The sequence below is a fragment of the Austrofundulus limnaeus genome, unplaced genomic scaffold (genome assembly GCF_001266775.1).
Source record: "Austrofundulus limnaeus strain Quisiro unplaced genomic scaffold, Austrofundulus_limnaeus-1.0 Scaffold56, whole genome shotgun sequence".
Classification (NCBI taxonomy): domain Eukaryota; kingdom Metazoa; phylum Chordata; class Actinopteri; order Cyprinodontiformes; family Rivulidae; genus Austrofundulus; species Austrofundulus limnaeus.
The window spans coordinates 179,936-203,373 of NW_013952458.1; the positions used below are offsets into that span (position 1 = coordinate 179,936).

A 23,438-nucleotide genomic window follows, 5' to 3' on the forward strand; every position below is an offset into this window, starting at 1 on the left:
GTGTGTGTGTGTGTGTGTGTGTGTGTGTGTGTGTGTCCTGCCGCAGTGTTCACAGAGCCGTCATCTCTCCAGGCCAGGAAACGGAGAAACGGATTGCCTCTATTAGGAGTATCCTCTCATGCTCTCCCGGAGAACAACTTGTGGCCTGTGGTGTCCTAGCAACAAGCTTCCACTGCTGCAGTGCATCCAGGACTGCAGCTCCCACCATTACTGCAGCCTGATATTTTATTCCACTCAGTCAAACGTGGATCCTGAGTTTCACTCCCTGTCTCTTTCTATCTTGTGCCGCAGCCGTCATGGCCTGCCTGAGCTGTCTGGGTGGCAGCCGAGCACCTGAATAACCATCACCCTGTGGCTCTGAGACGCTGAAGTTTTGACTCTTTGTTGTGAGAATGAGGATTCAGTGTTTACATTTTTGTTATCCTGTCCAGCTTCACGTTTTTGTCTTTGCTTTCGTTCCTTTTTTCACATTTAACCACTTCTGCACAACATATTCAACTTATGCAAGCCTTTATGATTCTGTGTGGTTTTAGTAATTTTAAAAACATTACCTTTTTTCTTTTACTAAAATTTTCTTCATAGAAACAAAAATATCTCAAATTTCTTCAGACACGTTTTGATGCTTTTTGATTTCTTATTCAGCATACTTTAAAGTATGCTGAATCTTACTTTGGAGTTTTCAGCTTACATTTTGGGTGTTTGACTGGCATTTAGCTACTTGTTTTTTTATAACATTAAATTACAAGTTGCTTTTGAATAGAATTTTGATACTTGTGGTTAATGTTTTGTTATTTTACCTTTTAGCTAGCATTTTGTTACTATAGGTTAGCTTTTTGCTACTTTTAGCTATTATTTTGTTTCTTTAAGTGTTTTGTTACTTTTAGCTTACATCTACTACTCTCAGCTTTCATTTAGCTTCTATTAGCTTTAAGTTACTGTTTTCTAGCTATTGTTTTGTTCTCTTTAGCAACTTTTTAGCATTGTACTATAATGTTTGGATTTAAGCTTGTGTAGCATATTCACTTTTAGCTTGCATTTTTCTACTTTTGCTAGCCTTTAGCTACTTTTAATTTCCAGCTAAATCTGAACAAACATTAAGTTACACGTTGCTTTTGGACAGCATTTTCATACTTTAGTTAGTGTTGTTTCTTTTAGCTGGTATTTTGCTACTAATTTTGCTACTTTTCGCTATTATTTTGTTTTTCAGAAAGTGTTTTGTTACTTTTAATTTTGTTTTGTTGTTAGCATTTTTCCAATTTTAGCTAGCTTTTAACCATTTATATATTTGACCTAGTATTTTGCTACTTTTAGCTCTGATTTTGCTATTTTTCTTATTCTGCTCCTTTTAAGTTTAAGCTAACATTTTTACTACTTTCATTTAACATTTTTCTTCTTAAAGCTTTTAGCTACTGTTCATCTTTTTTAGCTTTAACAGCTCAGTTTCAACTTCTCCAGCACATTCCTGTTTCCAGGTCAAATTAAAAACAAAAATGAGTCCATGTTGACTCCACAAACAGCATGAATCGATGCCTCTCTGTGGCTTTAATTAAGTTTTATTATTGACAGCTGCCTGGCCCACACCGGTCACCATCTGTAATTATAGATTACCGCTCTATTCAGCTCGCGCTGTACAACTATCTGTTCCCACTAGTGCACAGACCTTCTCTGCGTCCTGCTCAAACAGGCGGAGCTGGAAGCACTGATCCAGCTGCAGCTTGCGGACGTGCCAGGTCTGGTGCAGGCGCTGCCGGGTGGAGTGCAGCTTGTCCAGCAGCTGCGTGATCCGGGGCACCAGGCCCTGGGTGTCAGCGTTACAAATGCCACCGCTGCTACTGCTGCTGCTGCCGCCGCCGCCGCCACCGCTGCTGCTGCTGTTACGGTTGGAGAAGGACTCGCTGCTCTGAATCCGCTGGAGTAACCTAGGAAAGAGATTTGATTGTTTAGAGAAAATGTGTGATTTGTTCTATATTTTATTTCAAAATATAGTGAAGTAGAAACAGTTACCAGCAAACACACGCTAAAACTTCATCACTGTGCAGAAAAGGTAATTGATAATTTGATAATTATCAAATTCATAATTCAGTTATTCATAAGTTTTACTAACTATAAGCATTCAAATTATTAAAAAAAACACCTGAGTCCTAAAATCACAAAGGAGTGCTTTGAAAATAAAATGAGCATTTTTTTTCAAAGGCTGGAAGTTAGAGAAGCCCTTTCCCCAGCAGCAAACAGTTTTATAAGATAAACTCTTACTTGGTCAATAAAGTCTATAAGCAGTGTAATGGTACGCCACCTGCATCTTTTTAATACATATATAAGATTACATAAATAACAATAATCATGATGGGCCAATAAACTCCATTCAGACTGAAAGAGACTTGATCCTTCTGAACTCCTACAAAAACACTGATTTTATAAAAGACTTGGACTCAAGCAAAACACTCAGTCCATTAATCATAATGTTGGTTGATAAATAGTCCTTTAGAAACAACTGTGTGTGTTAAAAACACACCTTCAGGCGGTGTTGTCTTTTTGAACGAGCTCGCTCAGTCACATTAATTAGGTGTGTGGTTCACATCAAAGTCAAAATTATTAAAGTTTTCAGGCAGATTTTTGGCTTTTTAACAAATATGATCATAGAGAGAGAGCTAGATAGCTAGAAAGCTAGATAGCTAGATAGATAGATCTATATTGTCACTGTTGCACTAAAAAGAACACTGCAGTCCACAGACAATGAATTACAAAATAATTTTGCAGCTCCCGTAGTGCAAATAATCAGAACATTAAAAAAGGTAAAATAGGAGGTAAAAACGAAAACAAAAAGTTAGATAAAATAAGATAAAAATGTAAACAAACACCGTAGCAAATAAATCAGAACATTGAAAAAGATAAAATAAAAGGTAGAAAAAGATAAAAACGTAAAATAAGATTTAAAAATGTGAAAAAAATAAAAACACACCTTTAAATTGCATATGCATGAAATTTATGTGTTGAAATGTAAATCTACAAAACAGTTATGAACACCCCAATTAATTAAACATCTAATTCCTTTATTTTAAAGGGGACCTATTATGCAAAATTCACTTTTTAAAGGTTTTTTTTACTCGACTTTGGGTATGTACTTCTTACAAAAACAGTCCTAGGACCAAAAAAATGCACCCAGGGGCATATTTACTGTAAGTAAATGTATTTATAATGTATATTAATGACAAGTTTTATACTTCCGTCATTTTGTGATGTCACAAGCCGTACGATAACCCACCAGAACCTGCATTCAGCCCCTTACCTAGCAACCCCCGGGTGAGACTCCACCTCCTTAATATAAAAAGCAGTCACGGTGTTGTTGTGCAATGTGCAGCTCATTTCACAACAAGCCTCCAATAGGGCAATGGGTAGAGTGTTGGACCAGAGAGTGGGAGACCAGGGTTCGAGACACTATTTAATTATTTATTTATTTTCGTTCGTTATGAACACATTTTCTCATGTACCTCTATTGTTTAGCTTATTAAAGCCTTGTTAAAGCCTATTTGTTCGAGTTTCTGAGGTATTTTGACCGCTGCTGCTCCCTGCTCTGGTAACAGCATGCAGAGTGAGAGCAGAGCAGAGGGAGAGAAAAAAAAAAGGAAGCTGCGACCGACTCTGCCTCTGGGTCTCACAGGGTCTCATATGGTTGTACAACGGAGCTTCTGCTATTATTAGCCATGCTAACGTAAACGCTGGCTTTGGAGGGCGGAGTTAATGTCAACAGATTTTTGGAGGGCGTTACCAACAGAGCTCATTAACATAAACAGCTCTTCTGAACGGAAGTCAGAGCAGGCAGAACTAGAAAATGGGAAATTTTATTATCTGAGAATTATTTTGTGCATTAAATTGAATGAACATGGTCTGGATAGCCCACAGACATACAGTACCATAAAAATTTCTAGGACCCATAATTGGTCTCCTTTAAAGACGGTTTTTGAGTTGAAGGGTTTAATATATATTACATAATATAGCTTCTAGAATGACCTCAGTTTGGAGTAACACTTTGTGTCCAGCTGGACTGATGAGCTAGTAGCTAGTTGGAACACAGCTATGACCAGAGCACATTTTATCGTTATAAAGCACCACTAATCAATCAAATGATTTCAGCAAATTTTATTTTTTTAAACTTAATATCATTGCTAGTTTTGCATGAAAAGGTTCATTAATTCATTCTGTGGATATTTACATGTAAATCTACTTTTCTTTACAGGTGTATAGATTTAACATCTCCAGGGCATCCAGAGGTCATGTCCAGCACAAAATAGCAATATTTCTCTTTAATTAACAATGATACAAAATTAACATCAAGGCTTAAAGTGCCCGTGACATCATTTTTTTTGTAATAAATCTAAAGTTTTTTTGGAACAACAACATTAATAAGGGGAAAAAAATCAAGCCCCTGAGATGAACGGTTGTTGAGCTACTTGTGTGCAAAATCATAAAATGTTATATAGACTTTACACCAACTTTGCATTAAAGTAATTAATTTTTTAAAAAAGGGCATAACACACCTAACTCTGATATTTCTTTAGATTATTTTGAGTCACTATAAGAGAGAGATGAAGAAGCGTAAGAGTTCGTTTAAACAAGACCTGACAGTTCCCCTTTGTCACCACTTCCTGTTTATCTTAGGCCAGTAATTTCCTATCAATCCTCATGCAGTTAAAATAATAAAAACCACATGTACCCTGATCATCTAACCAATACAGACTTTAAATAAACACAACATAAAGATTTTATTTTTAAATTCAGAAGAATGATCGTCTCCTCTTCTGCTGACTCACTGTGTTTGTGTCGATAAATGCATTAGAATGGTAGATTTTTCCTACCTCTGTCCTTCAGTATCCAGCTCTTCTATCGGAGCTTTTATGATTTTTTTCTTCAATGCAGCGTGTTCTTCTATCATCCGCCTGGCTCCCTCCAGGTCTTTGGGGAAATCCTTCCTCGACACTGTTTCCTGCATCTCCTCTAGTCGAGTCAACATCTGAGTGGCATGACCAGAGAACTCCTCGAACGCCACGCGCACCTAGCCAAAGGTGTGGGAGAAACACTCGAGTGAGGGGCTATATAAACTCCTTTAACCGCCAACTGTCTCAGACACCAAACAGCTGTTTGAATGACACATCTGGCACAGAATCACAGTCCTGTTTAGAGATGATGGGTCAGACTCACCTCAATCCACTCTTCGTGGTTGTAGTCCAGGCTGCCGTCAAAGTCCGACGTCAGCTGGGAGGGGTCCACAACTTTCGTCAAGCCCTCTAGTGACACCATGGTGGTCTAGTGGAGAGATTTGGTTTTATGTTAATCACTAGAGAAGCGATCACAGGTGCAAACAAATTTACTGGTAGCTCACAACATTTTGTTTCTGATTCTATTTATTTAGTACAACAGAGTATTTAGGGCCACACAATGAGATTTTTTTAAAATTATTGTTACAAGATTAAAGTAATAATTTTATGAGAATGAAGTCATAATATTACGAGATTGAAGTCGTAATTTTACGAGATTAAAGTCATAATATTACGAGAATAAAGTCGCAATTTTACGAGAATAAAGTCATAATTTTACAAGATTAAAGTCGCAATTTTATGAGATAAAGTCATAATATTATGAGAATAAAGTCATAGCATTACGAGATTAAAGTCATAATTTTACGAGATTAAAGTCGTAATATTACGAGAAAAGTCATAATCATGATGTGTCTATATCCCGTTCCTCATTTCCTCCTTATTTTCCCCACACCTGCTAAACAGCCATAAAGTAGTCCATGATGACTCATCACTGTTAGATTAATATGCTTTCATCCAAATTAGCTACGTGACAACTAAATCCGTCAATGCATCCATTAATTACAATACGGCTTCTGTTTTTAGTCGTTTACACAATTTCCAAGTCCTGCTACTGATAATTTGATGCTAATATGCTAAAAGATTATTTATTTATAGCAATACTAAAGAACAACTTGACAAGTTGCTCAACATTCCTCATTTTAATGCAGTAACTGCATGCTTTTTCGTGTAAAGTCTACAATATGACTTTTTTTCTTATAATATTATGACTTTAATCTCATAATATTACGACTTTATTCTCATAATATTATGACTTTATTTTATACAACTTTAATGTCGTAATATTATGACTTTATTCTCATAATTTAAATTTTTATTTTTTTTAAATCTTGTGTGGCCCTAATACTCCGTTGTAATTTAGCAAACGCATGCTCTAATAGTATGAACAGATTTTTTGGTACCAACAAATACATTATTCAACTTTTGTATTTATGGTCATGTTACAAACTATTTGTTTGACCTTATCTAATATAACAGGAGACGTCAAGCCTGTTTAACAGGCACAAACAAGAGAGTTTAGTACCGCTGTGTTCACCACTGGTTGCTCAAAGTAAATAAAGCACCACCACTTTCTTTATTTCAGCCACCATTAAACAGAGACCGGCAGAGGAAAACAGAGGGGCTTCCCGACAGTCCGAACACGTCTGACCTGAAAGAGCACAAGCAGCCAACTTGAAGCGTTGCACGCATTTTGGATGCTCAAAACGTTGCTTGAATACCTTTTATTTGTTTTAACTCCATCCTCCTTTGCTTATTTGATTTAAACTTACTTGCCTTCCATGGACCTCCATCACACACCTTTTCTAGCAGGGAAATGACCAATAGAAATATGTGGAGCTGGATTTTAATTTGTGCAATGAGACAAAACAGTCTTGTTGTTTTCAAGAGTTTTCACTTTAAAGAAATAAGTTTTCACAACTGATGTTACAATACAAAGAGATGGATGTTGTCTTGATATTTGTTAATTTTATATATTGAGAAATATATTAAATAAAAAAATAAATAAAAGTTTATTATTGAAAAAACAACACAAATAAAGTACCGAAAATTGGTACCGTTAAGTACTGGTATCGATTCCCAGGTACAGGATATTGGTACTGAATCGATTCAAACGTCAAAGGTACCCATCCCTACACAGGACTCTAGTCAAGCGCCCAGGATGTGGATGCAAGAGGAAATACAGCCCCTGGCTGATTTGAGGAATCCTGTAGATCAGAGCGCCACCTTGAGGGCCTCAAAAGAACAACAGTTTCTAACTTTGGGCCGCAGAAGGCCGCAGAACTGCAACGATTTTGAAATAAGTGCAATACACTTTCTCACCAGTAGTAGTAGTAGTAGTGCGCCACTCAGTTGTTTAACAACTTTTTTAATATGTGGAAGAAGAAACTTCGATACCTGCCGAGAATGGAAACCTATTTTAAATGAAAGGTAGAAGCAAAAATGAAAGTAACTCATCAGAAAAACACCAAAGTTTGTCACGAATATGAAGTGCAGCTTCTGTTTTTACCATGCAACATTTTAAAAGTTCAAAACATTATCAAATACGGTTACAGATACAGCTATATTTTTAATTTGCACTTTGTAGTATTTTTAAACATTTTGAATGCATTTTAAAGACATTTTAAACTAGTCAAAAAGCTGTTGTTACTGTTATTGTTTGTCACTAATATGAAGAGCAGCTTCTGGTTGCCAAAAATTAAAAAGGCTATATTTTCATTTGTACTTTATGAAACTTATTTTTTCAGGGTTTTTTTATTTGAAACATTTACATAACACATTTTTAATTTATTTATTTTATGCCAACAATTTTATTTTTTGAATTGTCTATTTTTGTTATTGTTTATATAAAAAAAATATTTTTGTGCTGAGTGGTCTGTTGAATGACCTTTGTATTTGTTGAAATATTTGTTATGGGCAGGTTACAATAAAAAAATGTTTGTCATAATCATGTCTTGTGATTATTTGACAGACGCTTTACTTTTAAACTGTAAGTGTATTTAATTTAGTTATGATGCTTTAGTTATGATGTAAATACAATAAAAATTAAGACAATATTTAAATCAGAATAATTATCATTTTGATCCATACATTGGTAATGTGTGACTGGGCCTCGTGTCACTTTATGTTCAACAAATAGGGCCTCGAGGTAAAAAAGGTTAAGAATCCCTGCTGTAGATGGTAGAAAAAGAGTAAAGAAAACCTCAGTTTGTGTTTCTTTCTGATTTCACTGGAATTTTCCAAAATGCATGTCAACAAGCTCCAATGTTTGTGGGACAGATGAGACAAAACTGGAGCTTTTTAAACCAGACACATCTACTTACAAAAAGACAAATGAAGCCTTCAAAGAAAAGAACATGACGTCTACTGTGAAACATGGAGGATGCTCGGTTTTCTCTCGGGACTGCTTTGCTGCGTCTGGAACAGGGATCACTGAATCGGTGCAGGGTACGACTGTAAGGTACCAGAATTCTGCCCACTGTCAGAAATTTCAGCTCAGTCGCAGCTCGTGGGTTCAGCTAAAAACATCCAAGAATAGCTGAGAAAATAACACTCTTAAACAGCCCTCCATGAGACCGGTTGGTAATCCTTGTGAACATCTACAGAACGATCTGAGAACTGCAGCCTGGAGACATCATCCTTCAGACCTGAGCCAGCTGGAGCCGTTTGCTCAGGAGGACTGGGCCAAACTACCTGTTGGCAGACAGACTCACAGACACTGAGGTACAGAGATCGCTCGTTGGCAGTGATCGCTGCAAAATGTTCAATTAAGTAAACTTTGTTTTAGTCCAATGTATTCTTATTTAATCTGATGAAAAGTTCAACTGATGAAATAATCTAAAGTCCGACTTGTGTTACATAAAAAAGGATAAAAAGCCACTATATTTATTATGTTTTATTGTTGAAGGGTGCCAAAAATTTTGTCTGTGTTTTTATATCCAAACTACATTTTTTTCCCTTTTTTGTTATTTTACCATTTACAAATGCTGCCAATTATTTCCTCCTCAGCAAAACCTGGATCCCTCACACCCACTGAGAACAAAATCAAATGTGTCTTTTAGAGAAAGCCCAGTTATAACCAGCATCAGCAGGACGTTTTACACTCATATTTCTGATTCTGTTAAAAGCAGCTTTGACTGTAAAAATCTTTCAAACGCAGCCCAAAATAACCCAAACATAACAGAAGAGAATTCAAAGAAAGAGAAGAGAACAGAAGAGCTTCTGTGCGTGAAATATGCTTTAATCGTAATATCTAACCTCAAACTGCAATCCTCTCCAACAACCGCATCTTACAGAATAATTTCAGAGGTACGCGGACGAAACGTCTTCTTGCTCGGTTTCATTGCCTGTCTGTTTCTGCTGAGCCACCTCCGCACAACACCCCCACACACATGGCCAGAGAAGGATGGAGACGAAGTGATATCTGGGATGGGCTTTGTGTAGGCCACAACAATGCAGAGACGTGCTGTTGTTCTCAAATGAAGCAGCAACGGCAGCTTTTTCTGCGCCGGGGGGAAAAGCACTGATACGGCCACGTTTGCTGCTCCTGTTCAACTAACTCTATTAAACGCAGATCAAGTCTGGGCAACGTTTCCTCTCACTGGACCCAGAGATTTATTAACTATCAAAACACAACTTGAAATTCGTTCTGGGTTTTGGCTCCCGATTGTCTTCAGAGTGTGAATATTCCTCACAAAGCGTGAACAGAGAGACTCGTCTTTTTAGGTTTTCATTGAAGTAAATAAACAAACTAACTTACACTATGTCACCAGTTCAGGCATTTTAAAGTGGGGTTTAGTAGAAAGGTAATATCTTACCTGTTGTAGATAGCTAATTGAACAGCCTCAGTTTGGAGAAATAGATTACATTCGACAAGACAAGTTAATGCATGTGTCAAACTGAAGGTTTGCTGGCCAAATGTGGCCTGCCACAACATTTTATGTGGCCCACGAGAGCTGCAATGATGTAATAATGTCTTAAAATAGGTTTTCACCGTGAAACAATGGCATCCCACCAGCAGCTGGAGTGGCACAGAGTTCAAAGGAATTCAGCAGCCTGTAAAAGTCTATTTTGCTGCTTTTTCGACAGCTACTTTTGCTGTGGCCCAGAAGTGGGAAGTGGGGATTTCCCACTTGCAAATCGTAAATTTAAACTGGAATGCCCCCTCCAGTGGGAATTCCTTGTTGGAAAGTGGGAGAGTTCAGAATTCAAAGTGGCAGCTACTCATTACGACTCATTAGTTAGTAAAACTATTACTTGTACTTTTAATATTATTTCTGTACTATTTATTTCACATTTAGACAGCCGTACACGTAGTACTTTTCAGTATTTATAACTCAGCTGGGGCGGCTGTGGCAGAGTAGTTAGGGGAGTCATCCTGTAACCAATGGGTTGCCGGTTCAAGCCCAGTGCATGGCATTCCCAGGGTAGCTGCGGCTACAATGTAGCTTACCACCATGTGTGAAAGTGAGTATGAATGAGTGAATGACTGTTGTACGAAGTGCTTTGGAGTACTTGGATTTGATCTAGTACTATATAAGTTCAGGCCATTTACCATAAAAGGACATGTTAAAATGTTGTTTCTATGCAGGAAACACCACATAGAGCTCAGTTGTTTCTTAGTGGTGCTCATCCACAGCAATGAGACCAGGATTGTGAAGTCTTGTTTTTAGTCAAAGTTCATTTCGACTGGCCGTTTGAGGGCAAACAAATATTTACATTGAAATCTGTGATTATTTATATGTGTGAATATCTGCAGCTGCAGCTAGGTGTAACACTTCTAGTGCTGCTTGGGGACACTGGCAGAAATGTTACTGTATAATTGAGTGGCAGCAAGCTGTAGACCTTCCTTCTGGTAGAAATATTAATTACATTTAAAATAACTGGAATTGGAGTTGTTTTAAAATGTCACCATGTGCTTCAGAAATTCATCCGTCTGGATGGGCTAATGTTAGTGCTTTAAGACAATCCAAACCGACTAACATCCAAGTGGATTGTTGCCATTTTTAAACACATTTTTTTCTAATTCATAACATTTGTGCAAATGCATTTGATTAACTTTTACAATACCATCAGTTTCACATTACACAGTTATTCTGACAAAACCCTTATAAAAGCTTTGGCAGAAGGGACCCCAGGTTAGGCATTGAGCAGTATAAAAATATTGTGGTATTAAAATATGGTGGCAGCATTTCAAATTATGACAGTATATTAATTATGTGAGGTGATGCTTTGAAATCTTTTAAACTAGAGTCGTTTTCAGTGGTGGACAGTAACAAAGTACTTTTACTTTATTACTGTAATTAAGTACATTTTTTGAGTATCTTTACTTTACTTGAGTAGTTATTTATTTGGGAACTTTTTACTTTTACTCCACTACATTTCAAAGACAAATATTGTACTTTTTACTCCACTACTTTTCTAGGCAGCTTGTCGTTACTCGTTCCTTTTAGATCAGCATAGCTTTATAATCCGCTGTAAAAAAAAAAAAAAAGAAAGAAAAAAAATCCGTTGTTCCGGTTTTTCTTTTCATGAAATGCAATTGGCCACAAGCTATGTTCGTCACAAAGTTAACCAATCACATGCGTAGCTTACAGCCTACGTCACACTCGTTAACTCTCGGTAGCGGAGCGCGCGCTCCCATCACTTTACTTTCATTTCAAGCAGAACCAGACAAAAGAAGAAGAAGAAGATGCAGTGGAGAACACTGAGGAAACGCAAGGAGAGAAACCAGCACACCCATGGCCATATCTCKGTTCAATGTTCGAGGTTTTAGGACTTAAAAATAATATGTATCAGTTCAAGTGTCTTCTCTGTTTACCACGGGTAAAGTACCTTTCAGTATTCCATAACTCACCATCTAACCTGAGAAAGCACATTGAGGTAAGTCAGCAAACTTTTTTCTCACTAGTTTAAACGCTTTAAATGAAGTTGACTTTGGTTAGGGTGGTTGTGGTTTAATGCTGTGACAGATGATTGAAAAATAGCCGACCATTGTGTGCTAATTGCTAGCTCAGAGCCCCGTGTGGGTGCCCCTTGGGGCTCTGCGCTCGGGATCCCTCTCGGGCCCTTGGGCTCTGGTCTTCCCTATATCTGCCTCGTGTCTTGGAGGTTGGGTCTCGGTCCTCCACAGTCACTATTAAATATTCCATTGGAGAAATCTTGTATACACACGCATGTTCACAACTGCTCACAGACAGGTGTTCTGATCCGGGGGGTTCTGACTGGTCACTGAGTGTGTATATATGTCTGTGTGTATATATGTCTGTGTGTATATACTGACAATATTTATGAATGTAGTATGTATGTATATCTTTATATATGTATGGGTATGTGTATATTTTTATATATGCCCTCCATGTACTTATCCATTTATTTTTCAGGTGAGCGGACAGATGTTGGGTGTGTGGTCCTGTGTTTTGTTGGTGTATATTTAATATACTTCTATTTCAATCTTTCTATCTTTCTAATTACTTCTCTCTCTGTTTTTATCTCTGTCTCTATTTTCTCTTCACTTAAAAAAAGTCACTGATGATGAAGAAATAAACTAAATAAACTAATATTTAGTTTCGTTTTCTACTGAAGTGACAAAAAAGAAAAGAAAAAAAGAAAATGTAATTTGTACTTTTACTTTGTACTTAAGTACTTTAAAATGCATGTACTTCTGAATACTTAAGTATTTTCAAAAGTAAGTACTTCAGTACTTTTACTTGAGTAGATTTTTGATTGAGTAACTTTTACTTGTAGTGGAGTAGATTTGACCATGAGTATCAATACTTTTACTCAAGTACTACAGTTGAGTACTTTGTCCACCACTGGTCGTTTTAGGACAACACAACCCACTTCTTAGCTACTTCCAGACAAGCCATTAGCTTGTCAGTCTTTATTCAAAGAGCAATCTATAACAGGTCAGACATTATCGTTTCTACAGAACCACTACTTCAAAATGGCTGAACCGTCTTTTTAAAGACAAAACATCTGCAGTAAGCTCCAAACCCTTCTTGTAGCCACCTAGAAGCTTCCTGCCGTTTTCTCCAACATGTGTGCACGTTCGCAGCAGACATCTTAGCTGCGGCACATTTCAGTCCTCTTCAAATGCTTTTACCAGTTAGATGGTCTTGATTAGAACAAAAGCTCTTCAAAGGCTGAATATTAGAAAGATATGATTAAAATGCACTTATATTTTTAATTAATTTATTTATTTCACAATCAATACTCCTGACTAGGGCCTTTGTGCGCAGTCTATATACGTATAATCAATGCTTATGTGGAATGGCGGGACAGCTTGAGGATAATTGTACTCTCTCGATGGCTACTCTTGCTTTGAAATAATCAATATGATGTCATTCTGACCGCATTGAACCTGCTTGCAGATGGACATGTGAGCAATCAAAGTCATTTCCACACTCAGAAAGCTTCAATCAGAGGCAAAAATCCACTCAGAAATGGACTAAAAAACACTTCCTCATATAGAATATGCACGGTTCACGATTATAAAATACATTTTTCAAACAGGGATCAAAGCTGCTTTTGAGTCCCTATCAGGAGGGATAACCTACGTTGTGCAGAAACTTTCAGGAGAACAGAGGATTGCAATACACCTGCTTCTGACTTTATTTAGAAATGAGCTGTGAAAATGGGTTTAACGCTCGACTGACGGTGTCACAAAGAGTGATTTGTTTGTTAAGGCTGAACATGAAGACGTTTTTACCCTTGGCTGACACCAAGCTGGTGGGCGCGCATCCAAAACAGCAGCTATAGTGGTCATATCACAACTCATCTGACAGCTATCGTTTTAAACACGTTACTCAAAGGATTAACGAACAGAACCGCAGAGCAAAACAGATCCACTGATCCTACCTCGAATTCAAACTTGGAGCTGCCAAAGTTGGTCCTCTGCTTCTGCCAGAAGTTATCCGGTTTGATGATGAGTGCAACGTGGATGCAGGACGGGAAGGACTCCTGCAGGATCTTCAACAGAGGCTTGATGCTGTCCCACTTGGAGCCACGCATGTCAACAATGACCGTGAAGCCATGTTTGCACACCTCCTCGCTGGGACGGATGGCGAGGGAGGTCAGCGGGAGGAATTAGAAGGGGGGTGGGGGGGGGGTTAATCCAGAGAGAAAGAGAGGAGATATTTGACGGAACAAGAGAGGGATGATGGAGGGGAGAGAGGAGGGAAGGGGAGGAATCGAATGAGAACATACAGTGAGATGACGCATTTTCTATACCATGAGAAGCCTACACAGCAAACACACACCCACTCACTCTGACACACACACTCACAAAACACACGGACCTGTGACAAACGAGGAGCAAGTGCACGTTAATATAAAAACACAGATCAGCACTTTTATCCATATGCAACCCTATCTCCCCTGCACTGCCAGGTCCTGGACATACGCACAAAAATACGCAAATCTGCTTCAAGCAGCTGAAAACAAGAAAAAAAACATTTCATTTATTATTTAGGAAGCCATCAGTTTGTTGATGCATCAGTGGTTTACAAAAAAATAATAATAACTGAATGCACAAATGCAGACGGCTTTTTCCCTCATTTGTACATTTTGTAATTTACTGGAACTCTTCTTTCCATCTCTATCGTTATACATCCTCCATCCTTCTCCCAAACCTGTTCTTCCTCTCCACATGACAGAACACTACATCCAGATGCTAACCCCTCCGAATCAAATGAAACAAAACACTAAATAAAAAACCCAACAAGAACAACATGACAAGTTTGAACAAGACGTCAAGAAGTCAAAAAGACGATTAATAAAATAAAGACGAGGAGGCAGAGAGGATCGGCAGGCAAATAAACGAGAGGTTTGAACGATGTGTTTTTACCTGGGAGGTGAGGAGCTCCTCGCCTACAGGAACTGCTGCTGCTGCACCGCCTGAGCTACTGCGACACTTTGTTTTGCTTTCACACACACGAAGGCTCGCTCCCTCATTCGCGCACACACACACCTCACACATGCGCCCTCCGATTCTGTCCGTTCTAAGCCCCCACCCTCCTATCTTCCTCTTGCTTTCTCTCCACCGATACCCCTCTCTCCTTCTGTCATTTGATTTCCCTGTCCCCGCTCTTAGCTCGGGCGGTACCCCACCCTCCGCTGAGCATCTCTATCTCCACCACTGTTTTCTAGCGGCTGAGAAGCTGCGGTGAGCGAGCTGCTTCTGCCTCGCTGCTCACATGCTCGTCTCTCCATCACGTGTTTGCCTCCAGAGTGGTCCATTTGCTCTGCGTTGTTTTGCTTTGTTTCTTATTTTAAAAAAAGGAGGTGGTGGGGGAAAAAATGGGGTGCTGCTCCCACCTGTTACAGAGCAGAGGTAATTAAATGCGTCACCTGGGGATGCCGGCGAGGTAGGCGATCAGTCTCCTCAGGTCGTCGGCTCGTATTCTGTCGTGGTTACTGCGTGAGGGAAACGTTAATACTGGGCCGCCCCGTCTGTCTCTTCCACCTGAAAATAACAAACATAACTGCGATTAAAAAATATTAGCAAGAAAGACACAAACAAGTCAATGGGCTTTTATCATTTTTGCCCCAAACATGTGGAGTGTACCTTTTTGTAGACGAGCTTCAGACTGTCAAGACTTTTAAATTTATGCTTAAGACCCATTGGCTGTTCCTTCTGGAAGAGTTTGAAATTCTTTTAGAGCTGATGTTTTATGTTGTATTTCTGCATTTTATATTAATTTTACTTATTTTTTTAACTTTCCTGTGTTTCTTTGTTGCTGTACCCATTCATTTGGCTGAACTGTGAAGCACTTTGGTCAACTTTTATTGTTTTTATACACTATATAAATAATCTGACTTTGACAAACAAGCACTAGGTACGTAATGTCTCACTGATTTAAAATAAATAATCCAGATGCATATTGGGATTACAGACTTTCAATTCCTTGAAGAAATTAGTATTATTGGCCTCCTTTCATGTTAGTTTCATTTTGAATATTTTGGTTAAATTTTGATAAAAAAAATGTTGAGCATTATCATCAACCCTAACCCAGATTACAATCGCTCATGTAATCCGTTGTAATCTGGTGTAAATACATTAGTGAGCCGACGTAGCCATCTTGAATTTAAATGTTTATCCGTACATGTAAACCTAATGATTACTTTCTGAGACTTTTATTGAAATCTGTCTGGTGGTTCAAGAAATATTTTGCCAAGACAGAGAGGGATAATTCCTAAAAAAGATGAAACAAATAAATAAAATTCATGTTGTTGACCATTTCAACACCTTGATTCTTTTCTTTTTAAGCCATCCTGTCGCAAGCTTGTTGTGTGAGATCACCGGGTTGTTCCAGCATGATCAAGTTTAAGTTTCGTCCAATCTTCTCTTCACCTGTTGGGCAGATGGTCTCCCATCGGACTCCAGAATCTATTGGTTGAAGGAGTTCATGGACGACTTTATGACCACAAGAAATCCAAATCATCACCCCTCCGCAACTGTACTGATGGTTGGTATGAGGTGTTTGTCATGATGTGTTGTTTGGTTTGCTCCAAAGGTGGGTAAACATCTCTACTTTGGCCTCACCGGTCCAAAGGACACTGTTCCAGAAGTCTTGTGGTTCATTCAAACGAAACTTTGCAAACCTAAATTGTGCTGCCATGTCGTTTTTAGAGAGAACTCTTACAAACATGTCCTACATGTAGAGTCTTTTTTTCTTTGCTGCTGTGTAGTTGAATCTGCTAATTGATAGGGGTGTCCCGATCCGATATCAATATCGGATATCGGTCCGATATCAGCCAAAAAACGAGTATCGGATTTTATCGGACTGCATAAAAAATGTCCGATATCAGCGCTCCGATATAAGCAGTCCGTTCCAGCAGTTCACTGACTCCGCTCCAGTGTTTCTATCCAGCAGCGCTTGGATCCTGCTTGTAGCGCTCACGTGATCATAACAACAGCAGCGCTAACAAGTTAGCAAGAATGTCGGCAGCAGAACTTATTATTTTCATCAAAAACAGAGTTGCAGCTAAGTGTAAAGTTGTCATGCACAAGTTTTCCGAGAGGGAACACAGAACCGTGAACGTTTTAAACCGGAGCGACAACTACTCTCCTCTCTGGCAGCAGCTTTGTGGTTCGGCTCGGTTCAGCCTCGGTCCAGTGACCGCACACAGCCGCGCTGTTTCGGAACCTCCTCTCTGGTCGGGTCGGTGATTCTAAGCGGGCAGAAGCGAGGACAGCACGCTTGTTTTGACATCCGTGGATTAGCTCTTGATGGACAGAAGAAAGAAGAGCGCAGCTTTTGTTTTGAAATATGAGCGACATGACGAGAGCAGTGATAAAAACTGCTCCCTGCAGGAGAGAGAGGCTGATCTCCACATGATGCTCAGACTATAGAAAGTGGAAATTTAGCACTAAGAAAGGTAGCTATCAATTTAAATAACTAATTCTTACTATTTATTTTTTGCTCTTGTTATTAGAGTGATGTTTAATCTGTTTACACACTTGTTTGAGTGAAGATTAAGTGCAATGATCACATTATTTTAGTTACAGTCAGTAAAACTGGAGCTGTGGACTCTTAACTTTAAACAGACAATAATGTGGTTTTGTTTTGTCCCCACCTTCAGTTTTTTCCACCATAAAGCAGCTCCAGGCTGACAGATGGTAAAAAAAATAACTGGAGTGATTTTGAATTATTTTACACTGTAAAAGTACATTTTGTTTTTATTATGTTATTTTTTCAGGGTATTGTAATTTATTTTATTTATTAAATTGTATAATGTTCTTCAGTGTAAAATGTATGTGATCCATTGGTTTAAAATAAATGGGTCAGTTTTTCTCATACCTACTCTTTTTCACTGTTTGATCTGATCAAGATTTTTCTAAGATTTTACACTACAAAATAGGTAAAAGTGTGTGACTTGTACTGTTATAGTAACGGGTCAATATCGGTATCGGTCAATATCGGTATCGGACATTTCTCAAAGTTGTAATATCGGTATCGTATCGGAAGTGAAAAAGTGGTATCGGGACATCCCTACTAATTGAGGCTTGTCGAGCTGCAGCTCTTGGGTTTATGGGTATTTCTCGGAGCATTGCATGTTCTTGCCTTTGTGTGAATTTGCTGAGATGATTGGGAGTGGTCTTGAATGTTTTTTGCTGTTTCTCTGTAGAATGATGGACTTTCCTGATGTCTTTCCTTCTTAACACGCACCTGTGTGAAAGGTGTTCACACTAGACGTGTTTCCATCAAGGTTTTTAAAGCACATTTTGAAGCATCACATTAAAGAAGGTGAATGGAAATGGCATGATTTGAAAAAACTTCCTCTAATTCACAAAACAGTTGATACGCTCGCTTGAGGTGGTTTTTGGGTTTTTCGAAAAACACCTTTAACACAGGTGCGTGTTAAGAAGGAAAGACATCAGTAAAAGTCCATCATTCTACAGAGAAACAGCAAAAAACATTCAAGACCACTCCCAATCATCTCAGCAAATTGAGATGTGTGGACCTGTGAGTTTCAACTTTCACTTCCTGTTTACTACCGCCATGCATCTGACGTAATTGATTCGCTTCAAGCCAGTTGATGAAAACACATCTGATTAGCATTTCTTCATTTTTTCCTTTTTGTGAAATTTAAAAAATTAGCTCAAAATTCCAATTAAAATTGGATGGAAACAGGGCTACTGATGATGATCAGTTAATCAATACATGGGGTCAGAAGCATCTGGCTGCTACTGAACCCCATAAATTTTGTGGAAGTAACAAGGGTGGACAGCTTTTCAAGAATGGCTTTAATTTAGTTTACTGACATGTTAGAGTCTGTTGTTTGTCCACATTTTAAGTTAGATCTGAATACTTTTTGAACTTGATAAAGAACATGTTTTGGTATGGTAAAACCCTAGAACTGAAAGAGGATATACTTCCTTTTTTGCAATAATTACATTTCTGTTCATTAGAAATAAATATGTCTGAATGTGAATACGGAGAAAATGCTGAACTATAAGTTCATGTTGCAATGCAGAAAAAGTTGGAATCAAGGATGTTTTGTCTGCATGGTTGAAAAACACCACTATGTAAATCCATAAGATCATTTCTGCCTTTTGAAGCCTTCTGGCTATAATATAAGTTTCTGAATATTGATTTGTTAGTCTAAACTGAGCAGCACATTGTCCAGTGACTGAATGTCGAGTTTTTCACCCTGCACAGTTTCTTCTTTCACGTGGGAACTAGTAAACACAAGATGACTGGGTTCCAGCCCACAAATTAGTGAGTTCAGCCGGGGCTCTGTGTGCCTGCAGGCTCCACCGAGCCGCTCTGACGGGGAGAATCAACCGTTGGTGTGCTAACAGTGAAACATGAGCGTCGACCAGCAGCACTGCTGTTTGATTATGAGGCCAGATTCAGGATAATAAGCTTAGTTCATTTACTCTCACCTTCACCAGCAGCCCCTTCTCTTCGTCCCCCCCGACCATTTCAAAGCCAATTACCCAGGCAGCGACTGCACTGGGATGAGGCAGCTGACAGCAAGTCATCTCCATGGCAACGCTGCCCTGTATCTCCCTCTCCCAATCGCACTTTTATTTGTCTGAGTCATTGTCCTTATCGAGGTGGTTTTTACCTGTGACCTTCACAGCGCACATGAAAGGACCAAAAGAGACGTGAGCGTACACACGCCGCTGAACACACACTCTAAATTGTTATTCAACTCATCATCTGTGTGCACATCTTCTGCGTGAGTGTGTTTCCCGTGGCGTTCCCGTGCTCATAGACATATGAGATGCTGCCCACTCTTGCACATACAGACTCAGGATGAATTATGTTTTAGCATGTTGTACAAACAATGCCGCTGGATGTTCTTGGCAGCGTGAGTTTTCTCTGGCACAATTCAAGTGTGTGTGTGTGTGTGTGTGTGTGTGTGTGTGTGTGTGGTGTGTGTGTGTGTGTGTGTGTGTGTGTGTGTGTGTGTGTGTGTGTGTGTGTGTGTGTGTGTGTGTGTGTGTGTGTGTGTGTGTGCGTGCGTGCGTGCGTGCGTGCGTGCGTGCGTGCGTGTGTGTGTGTGTCAGACATGAGTGAGCAAAGACACACGGGCAGCTGTAGCTCTGTGTTCTGCAGTCCTGTTGACACCGGTTACACAATGGTCATCTCTGTGTGTGAGTCACTTTGTGCACTGTGAGTGGATGAAAGGGTTTGAAGTTGGGTCAAGGGCTAAGTGTCTGGGCCTCAGCCTGACCCCCCTGAGTTTTTACAGCCAGAGTAAACAGCTTGTTATTATGTGCACACTCTGTATGTGTGTGAGTGTAGGAGACAGATGAGGCACTTAGGATGGAAAGCTGCAGAGAGTCTACAGCTACCTGAGGACTCTACATGGTGGCATCATGCACAAACAAACAAACGCAGCCATCTTTAAGAAGTGTACCTGACAGAAAGGCAACTTTCTCTTTGAGGATGGGAAGCACCTCCATTGCTCTCATCTCCTCATTTCTTCTAAAGCCTGAAACAGAAAGAAAGAAGCAAATCAGAACAAAAAAAGTAAAGCTTTCTTCATGTCTGTTCCTCCTGGTCAATAAAGCCAAGCTTTACTTCCTAGAGGGCAGATTATTTGGGACAGAGCAGATGTTGTCTAACTGTAATCTGGGATCTGCTGCATGTAAACACAAGAGACAGAGCTGAGCTGAAATGTATTCTGTTTGTCGCACAGACTCTCGAAGATTAAACAGAAAAAAGTTATTTAAAGAGCCGTGATGACAGAAAATGACCCAGATGTGGGAAAAGTTTTACAGAACAGAGAACTTTTGTTTGGCTAGCCATTAGCGTAGCCTGGATGAAGACTTTTGCCTGTTTCTCCATACTCCATGATCCATGGTTCATGTCATGACTAAAGGAGTAATACTAAAGAAAGAATCTGGCAGAACACCACTTCAAAGACGACTTTAGGAAAACAGTGAGCTTCCTATAGTTCCATAATAGTTAGAAACTTGGATAAAGTGTTAGTAGTGAGGTAATAAGCAGCTCGTGCCTCGACTTCATCCCTCCATTATTTTTAAAATTTGCTGCAATCAAGCTTTATAATAATCACAGCAAGAAGGTCCTGGTAATCTGGTTTTCTCCCACAGACCAAAAACATGTACAATAAGCTGCCTTTAGACCAAGGCCTGCCCCACAAAAGAGATCTGTGATCATATGCCTGGTTAAATAAAGGTCAATAAATAATAAATATTAATAAGTCGTGGAGTGACTAGCTAGGTGGTCATCCAGTGTTGAGTGACTTTGATTCTTGTTTTGTTTTTTTAACTTCTGTATTCTGTCATTTCTTTTAAAGGAACTTGTTCATGAAACAGTAACAAAAAGACACCTGTATCTACAGTTGCTTTGGACAGTGTTGCATAAGTCAGTATCAGGGCTGGGCAATATGGCCAAAAACAAAAACAAAAAAAAACTCAGATTTTTTTCATCCCAAATTCGATTTTCGATTTTAATCGATTTTTTTCCCCTCATAGCGGAGTGCCTCTGTTTCAAGTGTTGAAACAAATTTGTTGTACTCCTGCTTTTTGTAGCAAGAACCTTCAAATAGATTTTGCAGTGAGGTGTTCATTGCTCCAAGTCCGAGGTTTGGAAACCTAATCAGTTCCAGACAACTGAAGAAACAGTGCCTTTGCGGGGAAGCAGATCCTCTTTGCTAGCTGCCATATTGTCATGTTGTGTACCAAGCATTTTGAGGGACAGGCGGGGTGACCTCTGAACTACAGAAGCCCTAAACAGTGCACTGGTGGGGGAAAAAATCTCTATTTTCCCAAATTTAAATCTTTATAAATGGCAAATTTGAATTAATCGATTAAATCGATTAATGGCCCAACCCTAGTCAGTATAAAATCTATTTTGTGAGTTTGGAAACTGCTTTTTAAATAAATATTTGTATAACAAATCACAGAGAAATGGGATGACATTCTAGCATAAACACCCCTGATTGTCTAGAGTTATGTCCAAGGACTAAGTAGAACAAGACACATGAAGTTAACGCAGATATTAGATTGACCAGTCACCTCTGAAATAGGGTTGCGCAAAATCGCATTGTGTGCAATAATCATCAGAAAAATTGCAAACAATTAAAATTTGCCACTTTGTGATTACTGAAATGAATGCCACATGATGACGTGTGTGTGCAACACATACTTGTGAGCCCAATGGTGGAAGGCAGCAGCTAACCCCAATAGGGCTGTGTGTTGGCAATAATTTAGTGATGATAAATATCAAGACACATGGCCAGGATATGATATATCACCATACTGTACGTGAGGCGATATATTGCCATTTTTGTCTACAAATATCCTAATTTAAAAATAACTCAGTTTAACGAGCACATCATGCATTATGGACAAAATCTCAAAAAATTCTGTTTATTTTATGCAATTAGTAGAACACTGAACAACAGTGAGAACTGTATTTATAGTTCACATTTCTTCTTACAACATCCATCCATCAAGCCTTAATTAAAAAGCAATATCGTGCTTTTGAGAATCAACACGGCATCAGAAAATGAAATACTGCAATTTTTCAGTGTGTCGATATCTACTTACACCCCTAAACCCTAACCCTACAAACTTATTTAATTACATGAAACACTGTCATTAACTGCAGTAAGAGGAAAGCCAGACAGGTCTCAACATCAGTTACGGCAATTGTCAACTAATAATAATCATATCCACAATTTAATCATGAAATAAAAATCATTTTGCCAATATCTTTAAACTCTTCTCTGAATGTAGCCTAAGTAATTAGTTAATTTTAAAGAAGTTTAGGCATGCAATTTGAGATGCATGTAATTGGATCAATCAGGATGCAACTTACAAACAAGCCTGAGTATGTTTATAAATGAGTAGTCAACAATCCAACAATTACTCTGTTTTTATCAATCTGGGATTACATGTCTGAATGAAAGTTCATAGAAATAAACCAATTATCATTCAAATGTTTATGACATGAAGGTTATAGTGTGTCATTTTGTTCACGGTACATGAAATGTTGGACCATCCGACCTCCCACACTGTCATCCATGCCAGTTCCATCATGCAAATTATATGGTTTGAACTTTCACCCCTTGATCTAATGTAATTAAATGACAAACCATGGACGTTAGCTCTTTAAAAATAAATCTCATTCCTGATTTTATTAAAACCTCTGGCACCTTTTTATTAAATTGTGTTTTTTAAAAATGACAAACTGTCACCACAAAGCATGGATATTACATTATTAGCCATGTTTTCATCAAATCTTAATCCGAATTTTGAGTAAACTTTTAAAATGACGCAAAAAATAAAATATAAAGAAATAAATGCCAATTAGGCATGTTTCAATATACTGGTTTGGAGTGACTCAACCAGGCTACACAAAGTGTAATTACGTTAGATGTTGATGTTGCGCATGGTTGTATTAAACAGGAAGTAGAGGAGAAAAGTTCTCAGGAATGTGTTGCTATTGGGCAAGTTGTTATTCTGTCATTTCAACTACTATTTTCGATGTTACAGAGACGTAGAGAAGGAAATTAAATTCTCTTCACGTTATGGAATGTCCAGGAAGACGCAGACGGCAGAAACAGCTGACCAATCACGTG

At 38.6% G+C, this 23,438-nt stretch overlaps 1 protein-coding gene across 1 annotated transcript in view; it reads right to left on the reverse strand.

Annotated features, from left to right (window-relative positions):
* The window catches only part of LOC106518099 (triple functional domain protein), a gene marked incomplete in the record, with an annotated part of 118,418 nt that overhangs the window by 58,668 nt on the left and 36,312 nt on the right, over positions 1-23,438 (reverse strand). The window contains 6 exon segments of the mRNA XM_014009204.1: positions 1,661-1,919; positions 4,854-5,050; positions 5,197-5,301; positions 13,731-13,923; positions 15,222-15,336; positions 20,247-20,321. Coding sequence (XP_013864658.1) covers positions 1,661-1,919; positions 4,854-5,050; positions 5,197-5,301; positions 13,731-13,923; positions 15,222-15,336; positions 20,247-20,321 — 944 coding nt within the window.